Below are 22,170 nucleotides of genomic sequence, written 5' to 3' on the forward strand. Positions count from 1 at the left end.
CACAATGCAATATTATACCAATTTATGCTTTAATATAATTTTCTAAATATGCCATCATCTTGAAAACTTTTTTATTTCATTTTTTTTTCCAATAATTTCTAAGCATATACCCAACCAATAACTATCAAGAAATCATAACCCACCGTGAACTGAATGTTACACCCAGGCAAATAATATGAAAGGCAATTGCATGACAGGAAAAAAGTGTATTCCCTGTCTAAAGTGCATGGATTTAAATATATTCTATTCTTTTTGTTATGCAGTGAAGCCCTTCTCTGCCCCACCCTTCAAAATAAGATTCTTAGTGTCTGAAGGTCTTAATTCAGAGAATGCAAAGCGGGGAGTGCAACAACTTTCTGAATATGACCACGACACAGGAACGTTTCCTGCTCCCTGATCCTCAAAACACGTCTCCTGCAACCACAAGGAAATCCAAACGCATTTACTGTATATGCCATTCTCCGCACTTGTCCCGGTTCTGCCTCCGAAGCTTAAGAATTTTCCCCTTCTCCATGGCCCGCAGCTAAGGCGAGCACGCGCTGGCGGAGTGCGGACAACCCCTCCCTCCACTCCCTGAGGTCCAACATTGTTTCACAGACAACACCCACCCGAATCTAGAGACCCCCCCGACTCCTCCCCCGTCCGCTTCGCCCCAAGATTCACATTTGCGTAAAGCAAGTTAAGAGAAACTAGAACGCTACCCCTCCTAACCTCCCCCCTCCCCCCGTCGCCTGGTCCCCACGCCCGGCTGCCACGCAGCCAGTCCGCCTGCCCTTCTTTGGGCTGCCGGCTTCACTACTCAGTAACACGCATGTGCCAACCTCTGCCTCCTGGCCATCCCTCGGCCGGCAGGGGCGGGGCTATGGGCGGGACCACGTTTCTTGCGCACGCTCGGGACATGCGCAGTGCAGGGGCTGAGGCGCCAGACGTCGACTTGGAAGTTCCGGGGAGGCAGCGCATGCGCCAGCGTACGCGTTGCCGGCGAAGAGAGGAGCCTCAGGACTCGGAAATTTGAATACCACTAGCATGGAGTGCGACCTCATGGAGACTGACATCTTGGAGTCGCTGGAAGACCTGGGGTAAGAGTCCCAGAGCACGGTCTCCCGGTCCCCACGCGGCCGGTCCCCGGGGCACACCTCCCGAGTCCCAGACGGAGACACCTGGCTCTCCACGCCGCACCCCGCGGCGCCTGGCTGTCGCCTCCCCTCAGGCTCCGGGACCCCAATGCCACGTCCGCTGTCTCTGCCTAACTCGCTCGGGGCCCTCCGCCTGCGACGCCCCGAGGCCTGCCCGGTGCTCCTGGCAGCGGAGGTCCCCGCGCCGTTTCCCGGTCTAGCGTGTCATTGTCTGGGCACCGGTTCTCGCCCACCCCCTCTCGGAGCGCCTCTCCCGGCTCCCCATCCTCCGGCGGGACCCCCCTCACTTCAGAGGTTGCCAAAGTTGATTCTCAGGTTTTCCTCCTTGTCCTCTGAACTCCCCGCCGTGAGTCCCCACGCCTACCCCACCCGTTGGTCTCAGGACATCTTTGCCCAGTCATCTCCGCAGGCACCGGGCTTCCCGGAGCCACATGTCTGTGCGCCGCGTCCGTGCCGCTCGCTCGCGGTGCCCCTCACCTGCCGCCACCTCCGTGGGAACCGCGGGCAGTTCCTCCCGCGTCTGACACGCCTCGGAGCCACTGCCCGCCCTGACTTACCGTCGGGGTGGTCTGCACGTTCCACATCCCTACCCGTGTGCGGTGCCCATTGTCTCCCCTCCTGACAGCTAGCGAACCCACAGTCGGCTCCCCTAGAAGTGGGCAGTGAGGCTGCTTATCTCCCTGGTTTCCCGGGTCAGAAGACTCTGTTAAGACCTGAAAACTCAGGACCTTGGGGTCACTGTGGTTTCAGAAACAAATCGTATGATTCAATATTTGGCTAGAGGTACAGTGTCAATTTTTTTTTTTTTTTTTACACAGATTTAGGTAGCTGTATTTATAAAAAAAACAGGTCCTTTATCAAAACCTCCCCCTGGGCTTTGGGATTCACGTGGAAACCATTTGAGGGGAAACTGTGTTCTCCTTGAAGAAAGGACCCTGTGCGGGTTCCCAGAGTCTGTCCACTTGAGTAAACTTGCTGTCCGGGGAGAAATTTTTAGGAAAGGAAGTGGCAGTGCTGATCGCCTTTCTTTGTGCAAGTGGATGACCACTGTCCTTTTTATATATATAATGAATATTCTAAACTTTAGGGGGCTTATTTCTTTGAATAGGGTAGACATAAAAGTGGTTCAGCAAAACGGGCTGTTTCGGTAGACATCTCACACGGAATTGCACGCTCGCACCTGAAGCCATTCATTCGGTGAACAGTTTTTGAGGAACACTTGTTCCGGGCAGTGGTGTTGGGCTGCACAGGGATGGTACCGAGCGAGCTGGAAGAGCAGTGCACACCACCCGCACACCACCCCGATGTGCTGTGCGGCCGTGTGAGGAGGGTCCCTTTGCTGCCAAAGGAAATCGGGTCCTAGGACAGTGATGGCGAACCTTGTGAGCTCGGCGTGTCAGCATTTTGAAAAACCCTAACTTAACTCTGGTGCCGGGTCACATGTAGACATTTTTTGATATTAGAAACCATAGTAAAACAAAGACTTATATTTTTGATATTTATTTTATATATTTAAATGCCATTTAACAAAGAAAAATCAACCCAAAAAACGAGTTCGCGTGTCACCTCCGACACGCGTGTCGTAGGTTCGCCATCACTGTAGGAGCCTCTAAGAAGCGACCCTTAAGAGGAGTGCTGGAAGCTGTGGGATGAGAGGACGAGGCAGACTTTCTTCAAATGCAGTCATTCTGCACGGGAAGGGGTCACCCAACGGGGTGATGGGTGATGTTTCTTCCCAATATTGTTCTCTTACCTTCTTTTAACTGTGCTCTTGGGGACTCTCAAAGTAGTCATTGTAACCACGTTATTTAGTTAGGATGGGTTGGTAATGTAAGCCGTGGGATTTCCTGAAAACTTGGCTATAAATGTTAACCACAACTACTTAGTTTGGTGGCATTCGATCATGAAAATTTAGTCTTCATTGATGGGTGTGTACTCTTAAAGGATTCACTGAGGAATGCTAGAATTAAATGACTATCTTTTACCTCTAATTTGGCACACGGTAGGAATTCAGTAACTGTACTTGTAAAATAAAAGAGCAAAACCTAAAAGTGAAACACAAGAAGTTTCTAGGCCTCGTCTCTTTACTCCAGTGTCTAATGTGTGCTTTTAAATCTAGATGCCAGAGATCTCTAACCTCATTTTGTGTAACACTTTTTCCATTCCATTCAATGTATACACATATACACTGAGTGGCCAGATTATTATGACCACCCCATCAGTACTTAACTGACACTTCCAAAAATACTGAATATTGAAAACTTCCTAAGCAGATACTCTCAAGGTTTTATTATTATTATTTGCATAACTAATTCACTTCATTGTACTGATGGGGTGGTCATAATAATCTGGCCACTCAGTGTAATTGTATTTTAAAAGGATCAAGTATTGTAATTACTCTAACATTTCTATACCACTAAACATCAAATTATCTTAAGGGTACTTGTTATTTTTATTAATATTTTCTTTGTGAAAAAATAATCTTCTGAAGAAAATATATTTTAAAATTCCTTTGAGAATGACGAAATCTTTCATTATAGCTATATCCTAGATTGGGGTTCATTATTACTATTGCCTTTTATGAATGTTTGAACATTAAGTAATTTTTTAAAATTACATTTGAATCACTTGCAAAGGATTAGGTTTCACTTGTACCAGTTCACCCAAACAATAACTCACAAGCAATTATTAAATTAAACTTGACATTTCTTTGGTACTAGCAGGTCTTACTGGTCTTAACCGTCATTAAATATAGAAAAAGGAAATAAATGATTAATTGGAAAGTTTTGCTTTTAAAGAAAGTCATTAAAACCCTAACCTAATTGATTTCTGGAAAAATCTCAAGAAAAAATAACCTAAGTTTTATTGCTAAACTAGTAAAATATAGTATAATTAGCTATCACTTATTAATCTGGTTTTAATACTCAGTTCAGTTAGAGTAAGAAAATAAATCTTTATACAGTAAGAGCTTTCAGTTAGTGTGCAGAAGTAGACATAAATATTCACCTATATTTTGAAGGGATGAAATGCAGTTAACATTTAGCTTATTTTTCTAATGATTTAGTATAGTTCAGATTTTTATATTCGTAAGTTTAGAAACTGGTCATCATAAGATCTTTTTTAAACTATCAATTATAGAAATAATACATAAGTAGTGTATATTGCATCTAATATATTAGGTGTGATTCTATATTCTTATGAAGTATGATTTCTTAACTCACCAGTTACAAGGGTCCATTGTTAGAAGATGGCGCTCTGTCTCAGGCGGTCTCTGCTGGAGCCAGTTCCCCTGAGTTTACCAAACTCTGTGCTTGGCTGGTGTCTGAATTAAGAGTGCTCTGTAAACTGGAAGAAAATGTGCAAGCAACTAACAGTAAGTAAATATCAGTTCTAGGTGCAAAATATAAAAAATAAAATTTGGGTATTTTCAATTGAACATTATCAATACTAAAGCTAAAATTTCAAGTTCTTTGTAAATATAAAAAAAAAATTTGTAAAGCAGAATACGCTGCCTCCATTATTTTTAGAGAAAAATGATTCAGAAGTTGAAAAAAAAACTAAATATAGTCGTTCAAATGTTATGGAAGGTGAAAAGACCCTATTACTAAGATATAGAAAAATGGAGAGAAATATAGCATATGTGAACTTTTTATTCTCTGTAAAACTTGACTTGTGAGATCGTAAATTGGTGGCTAGCACTAGAAATTAGGATATTTTTCTTTTTGTACTACCAGATTCTACAAGTACATATGTAAAGTAAATGCTCTGTAATTAGTATATGTAGGGAGAAAGAGAGCGCTTTATTAAGTTTTCTGTATAAGAATGTATCACTAGCTTTATCAAAATCAAATCCAACACCATCAGATTTATAGCATTGAGAGTTGTTTTATATTTGCCAATTTTGTTATGGTTTTAGCAATAACAACTACTGTTTTGTTGATTCTGCAAAAGAGCTGTCCAAAGGCTTAGAACCTGAGACTCCACCATCTGGTTTCCCTCCTACCATAGGTAAACCTATAATATAATAGACAAAAGAAGAATGCCCACCTACTAATCCACTCTTACAGAGAACTATACACATAAGCCCATTTTCTTTTTTCACAGAATTCCATTGTGAAGAGCTCACTCTTTTATGTTTAATATATTTAATTTGTACATATTAATTGCACTTAACTCTAATTAAGAAAAAAATTGTCCCTTCATTGAATTTGAGAGAGAGGAAGGGAGAGGGATAGATAGACAGAAAGAGGGTTGAGAGAGAAACATCATCAATCCGCTGCCTCCTGGCCTGCCTCCCTACTGGGAATTGAGCCCATAACCTGGGCATATGCCCTGACTGGGAATCAAACCAGTGACCTGGTTCATGGGTCAACGTTCAACCGCTGAGCCATACCGAGTGGGCCCAATTCTAATTTTTAAGGAGAGTATAGTACAATAGTAATGATAGCAGCAGCTTACATTTATTGAGTACTTACTATGTTTTGAGTACTTTACTTGTATTAACTCATTTTAACCTCAGGGCAGTCCTAGGTTTTATTACTCTTTTATACATTAAACAAGGAAACACAATGAGGTTAAATAATCACCTAAGGCAGTGATGGCGAACCTATGACATGCGTGTCAGATGTGACACGCGAACTCATTTTTTTGGTTGATTTTTCTTTGTTAAATGGCATTTAAATATATAAAATAAAAGATAAGTCTTTGTTTTACTATGGTTGCAAATATCAAAAAATTTCTATATGTGACACGGCACCAGAGTAAAGTTAGGGTTTTTCAAAATGCTGACACGCCAAGCTCAAAAAGTTCGCCATCACTGACCTAAGGTCACACAACCAGTAAGTGATAAAGCCAGGATTCAATCCCAGCAGTCAAATTTGGGAGTCATTACTCTTAACATTGCCTCTTAACCTAACATTTCAGAGATTGTAAGAACTTCTGAACCAACACCTGTGCTATATGGTAACTATATTTATAACCCAGATCCCCTTTGTTTATATGAAAACATTTTATAGAAGCCAACACATAAAACAGGTAAAGTGTAGCTGTTGTAGTTGAAGTTGAGAGGGAGTACTTTTAGCACAACTCTCTCCTCATCATCCCCGCTGCCTCTAAGGAAGTCTGTGCAACTCTGAACCTCACAGACACAGTTTGCAAAACAATTGATAAACAGTCTTCCCATTTTATAGATGAGAAAAAGGTCTCAGGTCAAGTGACTCTCACAGTTGTTAATTTTTTCCCCACTGTGATATTGAATAGAGAGCCATCAAAATAGTAAAGAATAAAGAGCATTGTTTTTCCTTGATTCACCCAGTATACTCTATCCTTTGCATGTTATAGGAATACAGAACTACAAGTCATGTTTACTACCTTCACACTTAGTCTAGAAACTAGAAATATCTGGCACAATTGAAACAACTGGATATTAGTAGTGATTACATGCTTCACTTTGTGGTTCACAGTGGGAGGAAATCAGTTAGTGCTATAGCACCTGGGTAAAGTTTCATCAAGGAGCAAGACCACTGGACTTTGATGGAATAATTGAAATGAAGGCACAGATGTGGAAATTAGACTGACCTTTGGCATTGAGGAGACTAGCCTGGCACAAGTAGAGGAAATATTTGTGGAAGTAGTGGTACCTATTAGAAACATAATCTGGGAAGGGCAAAGTAGAGAGGCTATGCTTTAAAGACAGAAAAATTTGGCCTAGCCGGTGTGGGTCAGTGGATAGAGCGTCAGCTTGTGGACTGAAGGGTCCTGGGTTCGATTCCAGTCAGGGCATGTTACCTCGGTTGCAGGCTCCTCCCCACCCCGGTGCCCTGGTTGGGCTCATTCAGGAGGCAACCAATTGATGTGTTTCTCTCACATAAGATGTTTCTTTGTCTTTTCCGCTCTCTTCCACTCTGACTAAAAATCAATGGAAAATATCCTCGAGTGAGGATTAAAACAAAGAAAGAAAAAGTCGATTAGATGAGGTAGAGATTAGCCATTAAAGGTTCTCAAATAAGGGAATAACCTAATGAAAGTATTTAAGGAAGAAATTGTCAGTGGCGTGAGAAAGGATGAATTAGAAGAAAAGGAACTTTTGTTAGGAAAATCTTATTAAGAATTTCAATTTATATATGTGTGTATGCTAATGGGAAAAACATTTTTATTAAATAAGATGATTTTAATTCTTCAAAGGCCCGAATGAAGCTGAAGAATTCCAACTTGAGGTGAGTGGGCTACTAGGAGAGATGAACTGTCCATACCTTTCACTGACTTCTGGGGATGTGACCAAGCGCCTTCTCGTTCAGAAGAACTGCCTCCTTTTGCTCAGTAAGTTCATGGCTACTGGAATGTAGCTATTATTTTCTGTTTGTTTTCTAAGACTAATAAACTAGTTGTTACTGTTTTGTTTTATTGTGGATTTAATTCAGAATACTTATTTTAAAGAAACCTTGATTAAATTTCCAGCTTAGAAGCTATTGGGTCTGTGTGCTGGTAGCAGAGTTGTTTTGTAATTGCTACTCATTTATCGTTGTGCTTCACCTACTGTGACCAAAGGTAGTGCTGGAGTGTTGTTCAGTGTGTGATCATTAAACCTTAGCGTTCTAGACTGGACGCACATTTTAAAATAGACTGGGAAAACAGTGTGGGAATAATGAAGTTTTGTTTTTTAAATTAAAATATTTTCTTGATGTTTCTTTGTTGGGTAATTGGTTAAGGGTGTTGGTTTTGTTTGTAAATGTAAAATTTTCTGCAATAATATTTGCTTTGTTCCTGTACTTACCTATCATTGAGGGAAATAAATTATTTATAAAAAGTTCTTTCCTTCCATGTTTTGTCTATACTAACTACTATTTCTCTCTTCACCCTGAAAAACAGTAAGTAGACTCACAAATTTTGCTGTCTTAAACTCTCCAATAAATTCAATGAATAGTATTAACTCAGAATTGTTGTAGCATTCTGAGACACATTTAGATTAAGCTTCGGTTAGCTGAGTAGTACAGTTCTTATTATGACGAACACAAATAAGAGTATTTTTTAAATATTTGTCTTTACAACTGTACTGTTTTCTAGAAAATGCTATAACTCTAATTTTGAAGGTACAATTTTTTTAAAAAAAGTGTTCATAGCCATTATACTGAACACTAATTATTCCAGAATCACTTTAAAAAAAAAAAAATTTGGAATGTTTCATGAATTTGCATGTCATCCTTGCACTGGAGCCATGCTAATCCCCGTATTGTTCCAGTTTTAGTATATGTGCTGCCGAAGTGAGCATCAGAATCACTTTCTTACCTTCCCCTTTGCCAAATGATTGTTACTGGGGGATATGCCCTTAAGCTTAGATACTGCTTTAGATGCTGATATTGTTGCAGTAGTTCTGTGCATGCATGCAGTAATCTTCAAATCATATAGTTTCTGTAACTGGCTCAGCCAGTGTGCTCAGTGATTCTTTGGCAGCACTGTTTATCGTTACCAACACCTAATATTTGGCACTTAGAACATGTTATCTTACATAGCAGGACAACAGCTGTGTGGAAAGGTTAGTAATAACCCTGAGTAGCTAATTCTTTCAAAAAGCTCAGAGTTTGGCATTTTTAGTGTTGATATTTATGAAAACCACTTTGAATATAAATCTTTATAAAATACCTTTAACTCTTTCCTCTTAAGCAGACTGCACAGAACATGATCATTTTAGGTCAATATTAATAGACTGTTTTAATGTGCTATCACCTCAAAAGCTTTTCAAGAATATGCAACTATTTGCTCAACTGAATGACTGAGTCAGCTAAAGTTTACTCTGCTCTTTGTGTTCTTCACACATACACACTACTCACCTCCCTCCTTATCTTTGCTTTTGCTGTTTCCCCTTTTCTGAAATATTCCCCTCAGTTTGTTTTCTCTTTCATGCTAATGTTTATGTACATGTACTCATTCTCTACTTGCTCCGTATATTTTGTGTCTTTCCCAAGTATCAGTTGTTACATGTTGATGCTATAATTTGATTTACTTCTTCCAGCACCCTTACCTTACTGATTTGAATCTTTGAATATATTGTGTTTTGAGGGGTAAAAAATAAACTAACCTCATTGGAATTGTTAGTAAAATAAAATAGTCTTCGCATGAGTGGCTAAAAAACTCTCCTGTGTCAGATTAAGAACTATTTTAACTGTTTGTTGGCCTTTCGGGTTGTCAGAACATTTCCCTTAGGTAAAATAAGTCATTTCTAAGTTTCTAATAGATGAAAAACTATTCATCTTTTTATGCATTTATTCTTTATTCCTCACTAGATTGTCAGTAGAGGTAATCTTTTTTGTTTGTTTTGCATTAAATATCCAGTCAGTGCCTTTCCTAGTACTTTGAACACACCAGCTACAGTTAATGCTTTTTGATGGTAATTGTATTGGGGAACTAATTTTGTGAATACCTGTGCTACTTTGTCCTAAATTTAGAGAACAAATTTATTAAATCATATAACATGATTTTCTAGAACAAGGGTTGGCAAACTCTTTCTTAAAGGTCCAGGTGATAAGCATTTTCAGCTTTGTAGACCAGAACATCTCTGTCACAACTCTTAACTGTGCTGCTGTATAGCGTGTAAGCAGCTGGAGGCGATACGAAACAGGAATGTGGCAGTGTTCCAGTAACACCTTATTTATAAAAAGTGATTATTTTCATGACAGTGGGGAGTTTTACTGTTTTGATCTTTAAACTCATACAGTTTGCTGTATGGAACATGTTAAGATTTGATCAAACCCATTTAGAATTACCTTTCCAGAAACTCAGCTGTATATATTGTTCTAGAATAGGAGTTGGCAGCTTTTCAGAAATGATCTGCCAAAATTATGATCCCTCTACTTCTAACATTACACCTTGGGTTTAGGACATAAGATATTCAGGCTATCATTCCTCTGTCCTTCTAAACTTAAGAGCCCCCAAAATGGCTTTTTTTCAAAACCATTTTTCTCTTATTGTCAGGAGGTTCTCATTTGACCACATTCCTGAAGTCCTGAAATCCACATGATTACTAATCGTTTTATAAAAACGTAAATGGAAGGTTAAAGGAATAAGATTGAAAATTTTATCTTCACCTTAATTACCTGAAGCAGATAGCAGCCCTCAGTATCCATGACTGAAATCAACACACACAGGATGATACTGATACAAAAGGACTCTGCCAAGAAAGGATTTGAAACTTTTGTTTTCACGGGAGGGGATGAGAATGAGGAGAGCAGGGGGATGAGAATGAGGAGAGCAGGGGGAAGGGAATACTGAGAAGAATATAGATGGACGAGGGAGGTTTATTTTGAACAGCCAGAACGTGACATTAGGCTACTGGACACCATCAGAAAGGAACTTTTGGGTGTTTGGTGCCTTCCCCCTTCTCCTGTACATTAAACTTTGATTACTTAAAAATGTTGTTTCACACCAATTCTAAACAGACTTCCTAAGTATTGTATGGTTAGAGGAACATATAATTATACTAGAGGCCCAGTGCACGACATTCGCCCTCTTGGACATTCACCCTCTTGCAGTCCGGGACCCCTCGGTGGACATCCCCTGAGGGGTCCTTAGCGCTGCCACTGCTGCGCTTGCCAGCTGTGAGCTCGGCGGCAGTGGCGGGAGCCCTCTCCGGCCTCCAAGGCAGTGCTCAGGAGTAGCAAGCCCGGCTTCTGGCTGAGCTGCGCTCCCCCTGTGGGAGCACACTGACCACCAGGGGACAGCTCCTGCGTTGAGCGTTTGCCCCCTAGTGGTCAGTGCGTGTTATAGTGACCGGTGGTTCCGCGGTTCAGTCACTTTGCATATTAGCCTTTTATTATATAGGATCACTGGTGCATGTCAGTGGTGAGAAGTAAAAAAATTTCCTTTTTAATTGTCACTGAAAGTTTGCCACCTTTTGCAAATTTGTCAACAGATGCCAACCCCTGTTCTGTAGATTCCTTAACAGTAGAAGGCAAGAATCCAGATTTTTAGATGTCAGCTACCTTGATCCTTTGGTGTCAAAGAAGAATCACTTATTTTTAAATTAGCCTTTAAATATATATTGATTAAATACCTGTGTTACAGAATCAGTTTATATGCCATGTCACTTGAGGTAAATATGGTTTTCCTTTCTTGTTTTTATCCATTCTTGCAGCTTTAAAAGTTACATATCATTAGGTCTATAGAGTTGTGACTCCAGACTTATGACTATTAACTGTAGCTGTATCTCATTTTGAAATCTTATTTTGTTTACTTCAGCATACCTCATCTCAGAACTAGAAGCTGCCAGAATGCTCTGTGTGAATACTCCTCCAAAAAAAGCTCAAGAAGGAGGCGGTAGTGAGGTCTTTCAAGAGTTGAAAGGCATATGTATTGCTCTAGGAATGTCCAAACCTCCAGCCAATATAACTATGTTCCAATTCTTCAGCGGGATTGAAAAAAAAGTAAGACCTTTAGTACCAGATTGTAGTGTATTAAAGGCATAGTCCTACATTTGTTTGAAATGAAGCAAGTTAATTTCTCTTAATGGGAACCTAATGTGCATATTATTAAGTAATTGTTACTAAATGAGTTTTGGGTTTTAAATCCTAGATGCCTTAAAGAGAAATCAGTATTTTAGTGTGTTTTTTTTTTAACTTGTTAGCATGTTTCTTTTTCAAAAAGAAAACTGACACTTGGATTTTTAAGCTGAAATAAGCTAGATATAATGTAAAAAGAATTAAGTCCTTTAAAAATTATTTTATAATTGAACTTTAATGCAATTAAGTTTTAAAGTCTTTATCATTAAATGTTACCACCCTCCCCATTGACTAGACAGAAAAGGATGTTAATGTTCTTGTTTTTAATCCACTCACTTGGAGTCTTACAAAGTTTCAATTGGCGATTTAGATTTCTTGACTGCTAACAATCTAGTACGTGAAAATAATTTATGCCACACATTATCAACCATGAAGGGGTTTAAAAAAATTAATGAATAAAAGAGTATGATATTTGTTATAGCAGAGTTACTCTCTGTATGCATGTGGACTCTTAAGAATTGGTACATTAGCATTATGGGGCAGATGGACACCATGATGCACAAATCTGGCTGAACTCTACAGGGGAGCAGCAGTGTATCCATAGTCCCTATTTTTCTGTGTGTTCATTCATTCCTTCAGGAAATACCCATTCAGTGCCTGCCGTTGTCAGGCACTGTCATAGATGCAGTGAAGGAATCATGCTTCCATAGACACAAGAGGAGTGGGCCAGCGAGTGTCTTTATTGTGTGGGTCTTGTACATTTCAAAACATCCTCCGCCTTTCCCTCTGTCAGGAATCTTCTTTTGATGGCAAGATATGATGGGACTTAGGAAGATGAGGAGGATATGTGTTACTTTTACATTTGTTTATTCATTCATTTATGTTTTTTGTGTCAGTTAAAGGAAACATTAGCAAAAGTTCCACCTAATCATGTGGGAAAGCCTTTATTGAAGAAGTCATTGGGACCGGCCCACTGGGTGAGTAGCGATCATCTGTGGAGTTAATTGACAAGGAATCATCCATCTATCTATAACATTTATGTTGATCCTACAGTGGGTGCTTTTAAGTTATTTTTTCTAATATGTAGTTTCCTAGATGGACATTCTTAGAATCATTTGTGAATCTTAAGATTTGTGCAGCAAATAATTTAAGATTAGAAACACTTATAATTTGTAAATATTTCATACAGCTGATTAAAAGGAATAGAAGTTCAGTATGATGCATGTTTCTAATTGCCAAATGGGTTGCCTTGAAGCCAAAAACTTCATTGGGCTGAGCTTCACACAATGGATTATCAGAAAGCTAAATCATACTTTGGTACTGTACATATCTGTTATTATGTTTTGAGACATTATTTTGCATATCATTTCCTTAATTTATAACTTTTATTATATTTATTGAATAACTATTTTGTGCTAAGTGCTGGGATTCAGGTATGAATGAAACAGATAGTTTCTGCCCTTTTGAAACAAGGGTCAAGCAGGTTTAAATTCTAACTTCTTTTTTATTTTTATTATTTTTTTTTAAATTCTAACTTCTTAAAAATGTTTTGTTTCAGGAAAAGATAGAAGCAATTAACCAAGCCATAGCCAATGAATATGAAGTTCGGAGAAAGCTGCTAATAAAACGTTTGGATGTCACTGTCCAGTCTTTTGGTTGGTCTGACCGAGCTAAGGTACACATTAAATAATTTAAAAGAGCAGAGTATTTATAGACTTGATCCTTAAGCATTCCTAGTACAGTTTAGATACAGTGGAAACTACAAGAGAAATACATAGGAAACACACAGGAACCTTTCTTTTCAATATTGTTCAGCAAACCGGTATGTAATAGACCCTTCTTGAAGTGAAGTACTCATATGTGAGAGAAATGGAGAGAGTTTCTGAAAATTACTAAAATAATAATTTTTAAAATTATTTGACAATTTAATTTCATTGGATTTAGAAAGACCAAATATTATGATCTATAGAATTAGAGAATAAGACTTATTTTAGCTTAAATGAGATAATCCAGTTAGTCTTAGTCATTCAACAGTAGATATTTATTAAATAACTGCTATATGATCATTAAGTGGGAATTAATGATTGATTGATTAATTTAACCTTAAAACCCTGAAATGGAACTAAATCTTGAATTTTTGTGGAGGTTGGTCCAAATGTTAGTATGAGATGTTCCCTTAATAGTGCATTCAATTTTTTTAAAATATATTTTTATTGATTTGAGAGAGGAAGGGAGAGTGAGAGAGAGAAAGAAACATCAGTGATGAGAGAATAATTGATCGGCTGCCTCATGCACGCCCCCCACTGGGGATTGAATCCGCAACCCAGGCATGTGCCCTGATCAAGAATGGAACCATGACCTCCTAGTTCATAGATCAATGCTCAACCACTGAGCCACACCAGCTGGGCAATGCATTCATTTTTAAAAATAGATTTTTCTCTGAATTTTAGTGAATTGACTTAGTAAGTGCTTTTATTTAGTTCTCCAATAATCTTGCTAATATGTTAGTTTCACAAAAATCTTGAAACCTTAGCAAAGTCCTATTTGACTAAATTGTAGGGGTAGATATCTATTGGGTTATAGCATTTTAGTATTGGAAGGAGGTCTTAGAGATCAGTCTTAACTCCCCTCATTTTGTAACTAAAACAAGATGGTAACCTAGATAAATGGGAGCCTGCTTAATATCTCACAGCAAGTCAGTAGTATCAGGAGTAAATTGTTCTCTTCTGCGGTTGCTGTTTAAGAAATACAAGTCCTTCCTTAAATTACCTTTGATAAAAGTAATCATTTCACCCTCAGCATAGTAGATATAATTTAAATAAATAAATAATCTACAACTTTCAGCTAGAGAAATATGATGATTGATAGAAGTGCACTGACGGAGACATTGATACTGTGGTTTAGTCTTGGGTAGCCATCAGTGGACTTGACAGTGGGCACCCTGATACTCTGAGCTTCCGTTTACTCTCATTTAATCTTTAAAGTGCTGGGTTTAATCTAGGTGATATTTAAGATTCTGTTGAACTATAATATACAATGATTGTATGAAATATATAAATATGTTGAGAATAAGGAAGGCCTATACAAATTATTTAACTTGTACAAATCTACTTTTTCATTTAATGGAATTTATGTACTGATACCTCATTTCGAAACTTCGTTTTAAATTACTTTGTAGAAATTACTTTAATATGTACAAAGTGAACTTTTATTTCATATGAAATAAAATTTGTGCACTTGTATCTCACTTTGAAATTGCACTTTAAATCAGTTTTATTTGAAACGTTTTCTCAAAGGTATTTGTTTCCATACAACAAACATTGATTGAGTACTTATTTAGGTACAATAGTGACTCTAAGAAAAATAAATATAAGATATTCAGGAAACATTCCCCAAACTATGGAATGACAATTTTTTTATTCTTTTCATTATTAAATCTTTAAAAATAAAAGTCACAGATCATCTCATTGTCTTAACTAGCTGTTTGCATTTTTAGTATCTTTCTTTGTTCATGTTTAATCATAGTAAATTACCTTTTTACATTCTATTTTGTTATATAATGTAATCCAAATATTTACATCAATATTTGAGTACCTGCATATAACCAAAAGGCATACCAAATATTTTTGTTCTTGGAACCTTAATCATAACTTACACTTCTACTAATGGTTAAGATAGACCCTTTGTCCTTATTTATTATTTATACCAGAGGAAAATATTAAATAGGAAGGGATCACTTTTGTAAGAAATGTATCATGTTGTGTTAGCATAATTAGTCACAGATAACATTTTTTATCTCATAATAAGCCAATATGGGAATATTAAAAAGCAACTACCTTAGACCAATGGCAGGGGTGACCTTCATAGTCCCAAATTATCCCTCTACCCCCTGGGTACCTCTTCTTTACCCCCAAAATATACATAATCATTTCTTGCTGTACTGTAATAGAGTTCGTGACTAGGTAGGAGCAATGATAAGTATATAACTTTTCCCCTTGAGCCTCATAAATATTATTACCAGACATTTTGGAAATCTTTTAACTTACTGAATATGAGTGTTTATATTCATTTTGAAAACTGACATTTTCTTTGAACGTTTCTTCCAACAGAGTCACACAGAGAAATTAGCAAAGGTTTACCAACCAAAACGTTCGGTCTTATCTTCTAAAAGTACTATTTCTGTTGCTCACCTTTTGGCTGCAAGACAAGACTTGTCCAAGATTATGAGGACAAGCAGTGGTTCTGTAAGAGAAAAGTCTGCCTGTGCCATCAATAAGGTAATTAGAGAACCTTTATCTTTTTTTCCAATACGGGTATTTCTGTTTACAAAATAAAATGGTTTAAAATGCCTTTTTCTCCCTCAGGTGTTGATGGGCAGGGTGCCTGACAGAGGCGGTAGACCCAATGAAATTGAGCCTCCGCCCCCGGAGATGCCACCGTGGCAGAAAAGGCAGGATGGCCCCCAGCAGCAAGCAGGCGGCCGAGGCGGAGGGAGAGGTGGTTATGAACATTCCTCATACGGAGGACGAGGAGGTCATGAACAAGGAGGGAGAGGTGGACGTGGTGGCTATGACCGTGGAGGCTACGACCGTGGTGGCTACGACCACGGTGGCCGAGGGGGAGGAAGAGGAAATAAGCATCAAGGAGGCTGGACAGATGGAGGGAGTGGAGGAGGAGGTGGCTACCAAGATGGTGGTTATCGAGATTCGGGCTTCCAGCCAGGTGGCTACCATGGTGGCCACGGTGGTGGCTATCAAGGTGGTGGTTATAGTGGCTTCCAAACAACTACTTATACAGCAAGTGGATACCAGGGTGGTGGATACCAGCAGGACAATAGATACCAAGATGGTGGGCACCATGGTGATCGAGGCAGTGGTCGTGGAGGGAGAGGTGGGCGTGGAGGCCGAGGCGGACGCGGAGGCCAGGGAGGAGGTTGGGGAGGGAGGGGGAGCCAGAATTATCACCAAGGGGGACAGTTTGAACAGCACTTCCAGCACGGTGGTTATCAGTATAATCACTCTGGATTTGGACAAGGAAGACATTACACTAGTTGAGGCTACAGAACCTTACATTTTGCTAGAGCTCAAGTAATAGAAACTTAGTTTAAGAATCCTGAGTCCAGTGTGGATTTTGAATGTGAGACCACAGGTGGCAGAATCCAATTCTGTTGGATTTTTTTTTTTTACTGGGCTTACATAATGCTGTTTATTTGAGAAACACGTACATCGCTCCTTTGTATGAAGAATTTTTTTAAAGGTAATTAAAATTGCCTTTAATTGACCAGTAGACTAATTCCACAGTCAACATGCATACTTTTTTGAAGAAATTACTTGAATAAGTAGTTTTCAATATACAGTTTTGAAAATGAGGATTCTCCTAGATTTTTTTAGATTTACAACTAGGAAGCCTTCCTCATATTAACAACCCATTTATATGTGTTTTCCTTATACTATTCTAATGTCTGTTTTGCAAGCACAGTTTCCACCCTGGTTGGCTTTTTATTTGGAGAGGTTATGCCACATTTGCTTCCTGATAGAACTTTTAGGTCAGTTCCTATTAACTGAGCTCTTCTGCAGATAGCACATTCAGTAGCCTTATCCTCTTGATGGAATATTATACCACAAGCGGAACTCAGAAAACCTTGAACGCGGCCAAAATCCGTCAAGATTATAAAAGCAGACTAAGTTGTGAGTCTATTGTACATGTAGGCATTTAGTGAAGTATAGCAATTCAAACTGACCTGCATTCATTCAAAACAAGTTCCTCCTTCAACCCTATTTTTACTTGAAATCTGCTAGAAGAAACAGCAAACTGAAATTTGTTTTATGCACGAGTTAATACCACTGGCTCAGCAAATACAATTTAGTTTGCTTTGAGCAGGAGACTTTTTTTTTTTGTAACGTTAAGAAATGCACTACAGAGAAAGAGGACAGATTTTTGCTTAGTGCAGGAGGCCCTTTATTATTGCTGCAGAAAACAAAAGCCTGGCTGAGCTGATGTTTTACATTCTCCTTTATTGAAACCTACACGACGCTTCTTGCTGGGTTTTTGTATACTTAAACATTGTCAAGCTGTGAAAGAAAATGGCTGGAGGTGTGCTTTGTGTGAAAGGTGAGCAATAAAGTATCTGTACGTTCTCTCTGGTGTTTGAGTTTTATTTTAGCTACTTTTTAAAAGGAATTCTGCATAATTGCTTCAAGCTCATGAACTAAGGCCTATGTTCGCCACCCTTCTCCACACCCCCATCCCCACTCACACCCAGAGATTGCTGAGTGTTCTCTTAAAACAATTTGTAGTGAAAGATAATGTTCACCCTAGAACCTTAAATAAATTGAAAAAGAGCTGTTTCCAAATTTACCTTTTACTATGTTATAGCTAGAAAATGTCATTACTCATATGTGGCCACTGGGTGTAGCTGTTGCTACACAGTATATTAGGCACAGGGAAATTATGGCCCCATCTTTTAGGGATTTTGTTTTATCTTCTCCATTCTTCCTAATAATGAGGAACATTTTTCTTAAATGGAAGAGATTGAAAATATAAATATGTTTGTAAAAAAGATAAATAGTATTTCCTGTTTCTACTAAATTGGTTTTTTAGAGTAGGAATCAACTTGTCTTGCCATTAAAAATATCCTATTTGCTGTTGAGATAAGTACATTGCTTTGATAACTAAACATTTTTGAAAGTCTCCCTTGATCTTTTTGTTAACTTTACCTGTTCGTTAGATTTTTTTGGCTACCTAAGTTCTGTCTTAAAAGTTTTAAGTTTTGATCTCTGCTATTATAAAACTTAGTATAATTATGAGTTGTTTTTTAAAATATATTTTCATTGATTTCAGAGAGGAAGGGAGAGAGAGAAACATCAATGATAAGAATCATTGATTGGCTGCCTCCTGCATGCCCCTACTGGGGATCAAACCTGCAACAATGGGCATGTGCCCTTGACCAGAATCAAACACAGGAACCTTCAGTCTGCAGGCCAATGCTCTATCCACTAAGCCAAATCGGCTAGGGCAGGAGTTTCTTATTAAAAATAAGATTGTCAAGGTTTCCTATCTTAAAATATTACATTTAGTAATCTGTTTTACCTAGCCTCAGAATATACCTAATGACTATGCTGCATTCTTTTGACATATTTCATTTTTATGTTTAATAGACTGTTCTTTAAATATGAGCATATTAGAAAGTAAATGACATATTTCTCCATGATGATTCTAAAATTTTCATTTTCTGCTTCAAACTAGAATTTTTTCACATTATGAAACTATAAAAATGGTCTTTTAGTTTCTCTTTGATGTAGATTACATTATCTAGAAATAGGATATTTCAAACCACTAGTTTGGTTATATTAAAATAATAAAGTTACTAGATTTCTTAATAGAGCAAGTCTGTTGATCTTACATTCTTAACCTTAACTTGTAGTAAATAATAGGGTATGTGGGAATTCTGTGGAGAAACAAAAATTAGGAGGAAATTTTTTACCTGAAATTTCAAAATATTGTCTCCTAGAGACAAACAGTACCTTTTGTTAGTGCTTTGTTTACTCCCTATTCCAGGAACTAGAACAGGATGTCAACACTATGAAAATTGTCAAAGATACAGCCCTGTCATGTTCTTTTCTTGCTCTGGATCCCAAAATTGAGCTAGTGTCCAACTGTGGGCACAGAATAAATTATATTCCTGCTGAGGGAAAGAAAGCATTTGAAGTCATTTCTCTATATGTACTTAACTATTTTCCCACTCCCCAATTCACTTATATATAACTAGAGGCCCGGTGCACAAAATTCACACAGTGGGGGGGTGGGGGGAGGTCCCTCAGCCCAACCTGTGCCCTCTGCAGTCCAGGAGCCCTCAGAGGATATCTGACAGCAGTCGGACATCCTTAGCCCTGCTGCAGAGGCAGGAGAGGCTCCCACCACCACTGTTGTGCTGGCCAGCCCCGAACCTGGCTTCTGGCTGAGCGGCACTCCCCCTGTGGGAGCACACTGAACACCAGGGGGCAGCTCCTGCGTTGAGCATCTGTCCCCTGGTGGTCAGTGTGTGTCATAGCGACCGGTCATTCTACCGTTCGGTTGATTTGCATATTAGCCTTTTATTATATTGCATCTTATACTTAGATGTTTAATTTTTTTTAGGTTTTCTGGATACTTTGCCTTTTGAAAATTTCGGTTTAGCTAAACATTCATCACAAAATACAGTTATATAAACTTTTCCTGGTGCTTGTCTTTTTCTCTTCTTCACTAACGTGATTCTAATCACTAGAAATGTTCCTTTTGTTGTTCAGCACTGCATTTCCACATTTCAGGAATGAATGACTGAAGCGGGTATGCACGCCAGTGTTAGGACTCACTTCTTCACCTTTTAGTTGCCTGCAAAATCAGGCTGATAAAAAGCGTTGCATAAGCAACTGTTGGCATGAGAACTTCCACAGTAAATCATGTCCACTATGTATCAATGAGAAAGTTTGGAATTGGAGGGAAATTCTCAAAGAAAAAGAATATTACAATGACCAGTATGTGTTAAATTGTTACACTTTCTTCAAGACGAAAAAGGCCTGCAGTTCAGTTCAATAAACTCTTGGGTGCCTGCCATTGTACAGGCATTGTGGTGGGCATTTGAAGCACAAAGATAAGTGAGGAAGTCCCTGCCTTGGGAAATGTCCAGTAGCAGATGCAGAAACAGCTTGTAGTATACTATGGCTTTTAAAATGAAAGATCCCAGAGTATTAGAATGGCACAGTCTTCAGTATTGCTGGCATGAGGTGAGGTGGAAATTGGCAGGAAAAGTTGGAAAGGGTGCAGGTGCCAGGTAATAGAGGGCTCTCCATACCTTTCTAAATAAGTGTTACTTGGACCTAGTTTATGGACCTTATGCCAAGGCATGGATAATGGATTCTGTATAAATCACTGGCTAAAGCAGCAGTTCTCAACCTGTGGGTCGCGACCCCTTTGGGGGTCAAATGACCCTTTCACAAGGAGTCGCCTAAGACCATCGGAAAACACATATATAATTACATTGTTTTTGTGATTAATCACTATGCTTTAATTATGTTCAATTTGTAACAATGAAAGTGGGGGTCACCACAACATGAGGAACTGTATTAAAGGGTTGCAGCATTAGGAAGGTTGAGAACCACTGGCAAAGATTTGAATGGCAAACACAGAGCTTAAACTAATGTATAATAGGGATGGAGAAGGAACAAATTCAGGAAATAACATAGGTAGGACCACTGCACTTATTAATTGGCATAAGAATAAGAAATTTAGTATGACTCTGGGTTTCTTTGTTTTGTAATTGGGTGGCAATAACGTTAATTGTAACCAAATTTAGGAGAAGGAGAGGTATAGGGGGACTGAATGATTACAACCTATTAAAAATTATTTTTATCTAGCAATCAGTATCAATGCTATTTTTGAATGAGGCAATTACAAGATGATTGAGATCAGATTTTCTTGGAGAAAGGTATGAAAAGTACTATCAAGTCTTCTGAGCAGATACATTTACTCCCAGTTGTACATAGCTCCCAGCACTTAAGCAAGGCCTTCGCTAATACCATCTCTAAGGTCTCTGTCTCCTAAGGCCTTAGGCGCTTCAGAATCCTTTATCTCCACAGAGACCAGTTCACGTGGGATAGAAGACCAGTCATAAGTCAGCTACACTAATGTGGGACTACAGAGAAATCGGTTTCGTTCTAACTTATTCTCAATTATCAGAAACTAATGGGAAAAAAAATCAAATGAAACAAATAGAAAGTTAATCCCAACCTAAAAGATGAGTGAGGGCTATTTTAGTACATATGCATTTTTAATATACTGGAGGCCCGGTACATGAAATTCATGCACAGGTGGGGTCCCTAGGCCTGGCCAGTGATCAGAGCTGATCAGGTTCCCCACCTCCCCCCTTCCTTCCCTTGCTGCCCACATCCACTGCTACCCACCCCCAGTTCCCCGTCCCAGCCCGGGGACCCAGCCCTGACTGGGAGATCAGGGCCTGCAGGCTGGGGGCAGCTCCTGCATCGAGTGCCCGTCACAGTGACCGTTTGTTCCGGTCGTTCTGTCATAATGGTCGCTTAGGCTTCCATATACCTATATCTATATATATCTATATAGATATATATTTTTTTAAAAATATATTTTATTGAGTTTTTACAGAGAGGAAAGGAGAGAGAGAGTTAGAAACATCGATGAGAGAGAAACATCGATCAGCTGCCTCCTGCACATCTCCCACTGGGGATGTGCCTGCAACCCAGGTACATGCCCTTGACCAGAATCGAACCCAGGACCTTTCAGTCCGCAGGCCGACGCTCTATCCACTGAGCCAAACCGGTTTCGGCAGATAGATATATAGATATTTTATTGACTTCAGAGATGAAGGGAGATAGAAACATCAATAATGAGAGAGAATCACCGATCAGCACACCCCGCCCTGGGGGTCGAGTTTGCAACCCAGGCATGTGCTCTGACAAGGAATCAAATCGTGACCTCCTGGTTCAAAGGTCAACGCTCAACCACTGAGCCATGCCAGCGGGGCTTAGTATCTTATT

The 22,170-nt window shown here is 39.0% G+C and overlaps 1 protein-coding gene across 1 annotated transcript; it reads left to right on the forward strand.

Annotated features, from left to right (window-relative positions):
* The first annotated feature begins 976 nt into the window (after positions 1-976).
* On the forward strand, positions 977-17,763 carry FAM98A (family with sequence similarity 98 member A). Its single transcript, XM_081100653.1, has 8 exons — positions 977-1,079; positions 4,361-4,509; positions 7,320-7,454; positions 11,367-11,551; positions 12,523-12,603; positions 13,185-13,301; positions 15,736-15,903; positions 15,991-17,763. Exons 1-8 carry the CDS (start codon positions 1,027-1,029, stop codon positions 16,678-16,680), a joined length of 1,578 nt encoding a protein of 525 aa, XP_080956779.1. The 5' UTR covers positions 977-1,026; the 3' UTR covers positions 16,681-17,763.
* The last annotated feature ends 4,407 nt before the right edge of the window (positions 17,764-22,170 follow it).

The sequence above is a fragment of the Myotis nattereri genome (genome assembly GCF_964212035.1).
Source record: "Myotis nattereri genome assembly, chromosome: 10".
NCBI lineage: Eukaryota > Metazoa > Chordata > Mammalia > Chiroptera > Vespertilionidae > Myotis > Myotis nattereri.

Excerpts from the sequence above, each read along its gene's own strand:
- FAM98A (XM_081100653.1), top strand. The coding sequence starts at position 1,027 with ATGGAGTGCGACCTCATGGAGACTGACATCTTGGAGTCGCTGGAAGAC. Across the intron at positions 13,302-15,735 it reads GTTGGTCTGACCGAGCTAAG|AGTCACACAGAGAAATTAGC; the intron begins GTACACATTAAA and ends TTCTTCCAACAG. Across the intron at positions 15,904-15,990 it reads CTGCCTGTGCCATCAATAAG|GTGTTGATGGGCAGGGTGCC; the intron begins GTAATTAGAGAA and ends TTTCTCCCTCAG.